The following is a 7,733-nucleotide window of genomic DNA, read 5'->3' as shown; positions in this document are numbered from 1 at the left end:
GGAGAACACATTCTTAGAAAAAAAAATCGTCATATTTTCTCTAAGAAAATAAATAACTTTATAAAGTTTATTGTACAGATAGATTTGGATCATTCTTGAATTTTCATTGCAAATCAAAAACAGGAATTTGACTTTTATTATCTTGGGAGAAATAGGAATAGAAACATGTATAAAAAGTAAACTTTTTTTTTACCAAGAATAAATTGCAGTAACAGGTTAAGACTCTGGGTGTCGCTGTTCACCAATCGGGGGAAAAGACAAACCAGAAATTTAATCAGAATCACAAGATTTCTGCAGCACAAAGCACTGGCTCTGGAGCTGTATGAAAGCTTCAAGCGGAAGCCCTGAGAGCTCCGGCTGTGAATGCACTTTATTTTGGACCCAGAAGATCCTGGGGCTCCTCAGGCCTCGACAGAGGGAAAACCAAAGCACAGGCGACTCCGCGGCGGGGTTGTAATGGCGGCGCCTCCTGCTAGCCCAGACCGCACCCGGCTGCTCCAAATCTGCCTTCTCCTGGGGATTCTGGGGGAAATTAGGGCCGAACAGATCCGCTACTCGGTGTTTGAGGAGCAGGAAGAAGGCTCAGTGGTGGGCAACATCGCCAAGGACCTAGGGTTGGCGCCCCGGGAGCTGGTGGAGCGCGGGGTCCGCATCGTCTCCAGAGGTAGGACGCAGCTTTTCGCCCTGAACCCGCGCAGCGGCAGCTTGGTCACCTCGGGTAGGATAGACCGGGAGGAGCTCTGCGACAGATCTCCAAACTGTGTGACAATACTGGAGATTCTCCTAGAAGATACAGTGAAGATTTTGCGGGTAGAGGTGGAAATAATCGATGTTAATGATAACCCACCCAGTTTTGGGACAGAACAGAGGGAAATAAAAGTTGCTGAAAATGAAAATTCTGGGACGAGATTTCCTCTTCCTGAAGCTTTTGATCCGGATGTAGGGGTAAACAGCCTGCAAGGTTACCAGCTCAACTCAAACGGTTACTTTTCCCTGGACGTGCAAAGCGGGGCCGATGGGATTAAGTACCCAGAGCTGGTGCTGGAACGTGCTCTAGATCGCGAGGAAGAGGCAGTTCACCATCTCGTTCTCACCGCTTTCGACGGAGGTGACCCGGTTCGCTCTGGCACTGCCAGGATTCTCATAATACTTGTGGATACCAACGATAATGCTCCCGTGTTCACTCAGCCCAAGTATCACGTAAGTGTTCGTGAGAACGTTCCTGTAGGCACTCGGCTACTCACCATAAAAGCCACTGATCCAGATGAAGGAGCCAATGGAGACGTGACGTATTCTTTCCGGAAAGTAAGAGACAAAATATCACAGCTATTTCAGTTAAATTCTCTGAGTGGGGATATAACAATATTGGGGGATCTAGATTATGAGGACTCTGGATTCTATGACATTGATGTAGAAGCCCATGATGGGCCTGGCCTCCGGGCTAGAAGCAAGGTACTGGTGACAGTTCTGGATGAAAATGACAACGCACCAGAAGTCACAGTTACATCTCTCACCAGCTCAGTCCAGGAAACTTCTTCCCCGGGTACAGTAATTGCACTTTTCAACGTGCATGACAGTGACTCAGGAGGAAATGGCCTAGTCACATGTTCTATTCCAGATAATCTGCCATTCACACTTGAAAAGACCTATGAAAATTACTATCGGTTGTTGACACACAGAACACTGGACAGGGAAGAAGTCTCAGAATATAACATCACTGTAACTGCAACTGACCAGGGAATTCCTCCACTGTCTACAGAAACTTATATTTCACTGCAGGTGATGGACATCAATGACAACCCACCCACTTTCCCTCATGCTTCCTACTCTGCCTACATTCCTGAAAACAACCCCAGAGGAGCCTCCATCTTATCTATGACTGCTCAAGACCCTGACAGTGGTGACAATGCCCTAATCACTTACTCCCTGGCCGAAGACACCTTCCAGGGTGCACCCCTGTCCTCCTATGTCTCCATCAACTCCAATACTGGGATCCTATATGCACTTCGCTCCTTCGACTATGAGCAGCTTAGAGACCTGCAGCTATTGGTGACAGCCAGTGACAGTGGAGACCCTCCACTCAGCAGCAATGTGTCAGTGAGCCTCTTTGTGCTGGACCAGAACGACAATGTCCCTGAGATCCTGTACCCCACCTTCCCTACAGATGGCTCCACTGGTGTGGAGCTGGCACCCCGCTCCGCAGATTCCGGCTACCTGGTGACCAAAGTGGTGGCAGTGGACAGAGACTCAGGCCAGAATGCCTGGCTGTCCTACCGCCTACTCAAGGCCAGCGAGCCGGGACTATTTGCAGTGGGGCTGCACACAGGCGAGGTGCGCACCGCACGGGCCCTGCTGGACAGAGATGCGCTCAAGCAGAGCCTTGTAGTGGTCGTCCAGGACCATGGCCAGCCCCCTCTCTCGGCCACCGTCACACTCACTGTGGCTGTGGCCGACAGCATCCCAGATGTCCTGGCTGACTTGGGCAGTCTCAAGCCTTCAGCAGACCCAGACGACTCGGGCCTCACACTTTATCTCGTGGTGGCAGTGGCCGCTGTCTCCTGCGTCTTCCTGGCTTTTGTCATGGTGCTGCTAGCACTCAAGCTGAGACGCTGGCACAAGTCACGCCTGCTTCACGCTGAAGGCAGCAGGTTGGCAGGTGTGCCTGCCTCGCACTTTGTGGGCGTGGACGGGGTTCGGGCTTTCCTGCAGACCTACTCCCACGAGGTCTCCCTCACCGCAGACTCGAGGAAGAGTCATCTGATCTTCCCCCAGCCCAACTATGCAGACACGCTCATCAGCCGGGAGAGCTGTGAGAAAAGCGAGCCTCTTCTGATAACTCAGGATTTACTTGAAACAAAAGGAGACCTTAATCTTCAGGTGAGTCAATCTTATAATAGATCATACCACACTGAAATATAGACAGAGTTGTGTAAATGTCTCCCATTATATATGTAATATATCAAATAAAGGGGCCTCTTTTAATATTTTATTGCTGTAAAGAGAACTGGTGGATGACCCTTCAGTAATGACCAACAGTCTTTACCACACAAAAATGTTGTTTATTATCCTTTTTGGTCTTCATTCAGTTGTAGTTTCAGCCAGAATTTTCTAATTTTACAACTCTAAACCATCTCATTTCCTTAAATGTCCTTTTCTGTGCTGGGTGTGGTGGCTCACACCTGTAATCCTAGCACTTTGGGAGTGTGAGAAGGGTGGATTGCCTGAGCTCAGGAGTTTGAGACCAGTCTGGGCAACATGGTGAAACCCAGTCTCTACTAAAATACAAAAAGTTAGCCGGGCGTGGTGGTGCACACCTGTAGTCCCAGCTACCCTGGAGGCTGAGACATGAGAATTGCTTGAACCTGGGAGGCAGAAGTTGCAATGAGCTGAGATCATGCCACTGTACTCCAGCCTGGGTGACAGAGCAAGCCTCTGTCTCCAAGAAATAAAATAAAATAAAGTAAAATAAAATAAAGAATAAATTTCCTTTTCCCTTAGGTGTTACTGCAAAGATACAAGAGACCTGTGAAATAGAAGGCAATTGTGTAAATTCACGTTTACAATATTCTTTCTCATGAAGTTATTGTTGGATCTGCACTGAGGATTTTTTAATTTCCTATTTTTACACTGTACCATGCTTTACTTGAAGTTTACTTTTCCTTCCTTGAAAGGGTATTTTGCATTATAATAGGCAACATCAATTTAAGAATACTGGCAACTTATGAGTTTAACTTTTAGATATAACTTTAACAGGATATTTTCTCAATGAACTGTTATATTTCACATATTTTCTTGTTGCTGTTCTGAGATGCACCAGCAGTGACTATGTGTGATTCCTTCGGTGCACTCCTGTGATTATGAGAAATATTTCAAAGTTAATTTAACTTATATTTACGTAGATTCTAGAAGTAACTTTAATAATTTTTAAATTGCCTATCATGACATCACTATTGAGACTTTCTTGATTTCTTTTGTTGTTGTTGTTGTTGAAAAGATATATATATATATTTAGAATTAAGCAGCTGGACTCAGTTTAGATGATACCAATTTTGTTGGCAACATCCAAAGCATTGTAATCAGGAGCCGGTCGAACATATGCCTTTTTCTCTCCATCAGGCCGAATCAGGGTGTTGACCTTGACCACATCAATGTCATAGAGCTTCTTCACAGCCTGTTTAATCTGGTGCTTGTTGGCTTTAACATCCACAGTGAACACAAGTGTGTTGTTGTCTTCTATCTTCTTCATGGCAGACTCAGTGGTCAGCGGAAACTTGATGATAGCATAGTGGTCAAGCTTGTTTCTCCTCAGGGTGCTCTTCCGAGGATATTTGGGCTGCCTCTGGAGTCGCAGTGTCTTGAGCCGCCAGAAGGTGGGTGATGTGCGGGTCTTCTTTTTTTGTAGCTGTGGACACCTTTCAACACTGCCTTCTTGGCCTTTAAAGCCTTCGCTTTGGCTTTGGCTTTAGGAGGGGCAGGAGCTTCCTTCTTCGCTTTTGGTGCCATCTTGTGAAAAGGCGAGACTTTCTTGATTTCTAAGGAAAATATAAGTTTTTGGAGTCTTTTCTCTTCTCATCATGTGAGCCTCTTTCAAAGGTTGAGTTACTTGGTGGGTTCTGGACTGATATGATTTATGCTGCTTAGTAAGTTGGCCTCATCCCTATTGCTACAAATTGCTGTTAGATATTTCTGTCACCATGTGGCTCTGGGATTATTTTATATGGGGGAAAATATTTTGTGTGTAGGGGATATACAACACTTTTGTTCTTTGTGCTTTCATTTAGTTCTGTGAGTTAATTCAAAATTCATGAATGTATATGCTTACACAAATTAGTGTAATTTGATAACTGGAAGTCGTAGTGACAGACTGTGGAATATGCCTCAATTTGATTTACAAAAGAGAGTTTTAGTTTCTACATGGTTTTGTGTTCATAGAAAGTTGTGGTGCAATACATAGAGTAAGCTGGAATATGATATGCAGTTACCTGGCTTGGTGAGCAGAAAGCAGAAATAACAAGTGAATGTTGAGAGACAACTCACATCTGAGGAGAGATTGTTTAAAGTAATTAAGCCATAAAATATAATTTGAAAATGCTCAATTGGCCTGAAACTGTGTCAAGCATATTCAGGTGTTGGCATTAGGAATATGTTCCAGAATGAGAGTGCCACACGTTTTAAAGGCCTAGGAAAGCAGTAGATAATTTATAACCTAAAATCAAAATTTTTAAAATATGTGTTTTTGTTAGAATGTGCAGTGAGTTTCTTTTAGTAAATAACAAGGTTGATTAAACAAATTGTTGTATATTCATATTATGGACTACTAGATAACTATATTATGGACCACTAGATAACTATAAAAATAAATGGGAAAGCTCTCTGTGTGCTGATATGATCTTTAAGATATAACAAATATAAAAGCAATGTGTAGGACATGGTATGTTGTATGCTTACATTTGTGTAAAGAAGGAGACAGAATATTTATAAAAATCCGTTGCACTATATAAAACGTATCTCCAGAAGGATACCCAAGAAACGTTAACACTCATTTCCCCTGTGAAAGCAATTCTCCTCATCTAAAGCAGGGATGAATGCACCTTTTGAATTTGGAACTATATGAATATTTCACATATTTAAAAACAAATGAAGACTTTATAAATTTAAAAAAAAAGAGGAAGAAGAAAAGAAAAATGTTCTTAGCAAACATTTACAAGCCATTGGTGCAGTTTCCTGAGAAAACCTCTGAGCGTCGCTGTCGGTCAAAAGAACGAAGAGAAGATCCAGAGAAGCTTTTGGGAGCCTCTTAGAGGGGAACTTCCTCCACAAACCATCCACGCAGAGGAGGCCAGTATACATTCGGAAACAGAAAACAAAATCAGGAAAAGTGACCTGAGCCCGGATTCTGCCATCCTCGGAAGGCTTATTCCTCCTATGGGCAAAGGAGCAAAGGGAGCCCGAGGGAGACAGAAGATGAAGGCGAGCGCAGGGAGGTACGGGCTGGTGTGGTGGCTGCAGGTACTGTTGCCCTTTCTGTTGTCTTTGTTCCCCGGGGCTCTCTCAGACCAGATCCGCTATTCAATTCCAGAGGAGCTGGCCAAAAACTCGGTCGTAGGAAACCTCGCCAAGGATCTGGGGCTCAGCGTCCGGGACTTGCCTGCCCGGAAGCTGCGGGTTAGCGCGGAGAGAGAATATTTCACAGTAAACCCAGAAAGCGGGGACTTACTTGTGGGTGACAGAATAGACCGAGAGCAGATATGCGGGAAGCAGCCTCTGTGTGTTCTGGATTTCGATACTGTCGCTGAAAACCCACTAAATATTTTCTACATAGCAGTAATTGTGCAGGATATAAATGATAATACCCCACTATTCAAACAGAGTAAGATTCATTTAAAAATTGGCGAATCCACTAAGCCAGGTACAACATTTCCACTTGACCCAGCCCTGGATTCAGATGTTGGTCCTAATTCACTACAAAGATACCACCTTAATGACAACGAGTACTTTGATCTCGCTGAGAAACAGGCTCCAGATGGACGTAAATATCCTGAGCTGATTCTAAAACATTCTCTGGACAGAGAAGAGCACAGTTTCCATCAACTGGTCCTCACAGCTGTGGATGGTGGAGACCCACCTCAAAGCGGCACGACCCAAATCCGAATCCAAGTCACGGATGCCAATGATAACCCTCCAGTGTTCAGCCAGGATGTGTACAGGGTCACCCTGAGGGAGGACGTGCCCCCGGGCTTCTTTGTGCTTCAAGTGACAGCCACTGACCGGGATGAAGGCATAAACGCGGAGATCACCTACTCCTTTCATAATGTGGACGAACAAGTCAAACACTTTTTCAGCTTAAATGAAAAAACAGGAGAAATCACGACAAAGGATGATTTGGATTTTGAGATTGCAAGTAGTTACACTCTGAGTATTGAAGCAAAAGATCCTGGAGATCTAGCAGCCCACTGCAGTATCCAAGTTGAAATTCTTGATGAGAATGATTGTGCACCTGAAGTTATTGTGACTTCAGTATTTACTCCCCTACCAGAGGATTCGCCACCAGGAACAGTCATCGCCTTGATAAAAACGAGAGACAGAGACTCTGGAGAAAATGGAGAAGTTTACTGCCAAGTGTTGGGAAATGCCAAGTTTATTTTGAAATCTTCCTCAAAGAACTATTACAAACTAGTGACAGACGGCGCCCTGGACCGGGAGGAGATCCCAGAATACAATCTCACTATCACAGCCACCGACGGAGGCAAGCCGCCTCTCTCCTCCAGCATAATTGTCACCCTGCACATCTCCGACGTCAACGATAATGCCCCACTTTTTCAACAGACTTCCTACATGGTTCACGTGGCAGAGAACAATCCTCCTGGCGCCTCTATCGCTCAAATCAGTGCCTCTGACCCTGACTTGGGCCCCAATGGCCAAGTTTCCTACTCCATCGTAGCGAGCGACCTGGAGCCGCGGGAGATTTTATCCTACGTGTCCGTGAGCGCGCAGAGCGGGGTGGTGTTCGCGCAGCGCGCCTTCGATCATGAGCAGCTGCGCGCCTTCGAACTCACACTGCAGGCCACCGACCAGGGCTCACCTGCGCTCAGCGCCAACGTGAGCCTGCGTGTTTTAGTGGGCGACCTCAATGACAATGTGCCATTGGTGTTGTACCCCGCGCTGGGGCCCGATGGCTCCGCCCTCTTCGATATGGTGCCACGCGCCGCAGAGCCCGGCTACCTGGTGACCAA

The 7,733-nt window shown here is 45.6% G+C and overlaps 2 protein-coding genes and 1 pseudogene across 2 annotated transcripts; 2 read left to right on the top strand and 1 right to left on the bottom strand.

The window, feature by feature from the left end:
* Window positions 1-286: 286 nt before the first annotated feature.
* LOC113222966 (protocadherin gamma-A4) lies at window positions 287-2,984 on the top strand. Its single transcript, XM_026452540.1, has one exon. It carries the CDS (start codon window positions 364-366, stop codon window positions 2,917-2,919), a length of 2,556 nt encoding a protein of 851 aa, XP_026308325.1. The 5' UTR covers window positions 287-363; the 3' UTR covers window positions 2,920-2,984.
* Window positions 2,985-4,033: 1,049 nt separating this feature from the next.
* On the bottom strand, window positions 4,034-4,503 carry LOC113222964 (annotated as a pseudogene).
* A 1,461-nt stretch (window positions 4,504-5,964) lies between these two features.
* LOC113222965 (protocadherin gamma-B2) lies at window positions 5,965-7,725 on the top strand (the record flags this gene model as incomplete). The annotated part of the gene is made up of 1 exon (XM_026452539.1): window positions 5,965-7,725. A coding segment is annotated over exon 1 (1,761 nt), but the record flags the coding sequence as incomplete, so codon positions are not given.
* Between the last annotated feature and the right edge of the window lie 8 nt (window positions 7,726-7,733).

This window comes from Piliocolobus tephrosceles, unplaced genomic scaffold (assembly GCF_002776525.5).
Source record: "Piliocolobus tephrosceles isolate RC106 unplaced genomic scaffold, ASM277652v3 unscaffolded_36921, whole genome shotgun sequence".
In the NCBI taxonomy this organism is placed as follows: Eukaryota; Metazoa; Chordata; class Mammalia; order Primates; family Cercopithecidae; genus Piliocolobus; species Piliocolobus tephrosceles.
Note: the sequence above shows the minus strand (reverse complement) of the source record. Positions and strands in the feature narration are given on the sequence as shown.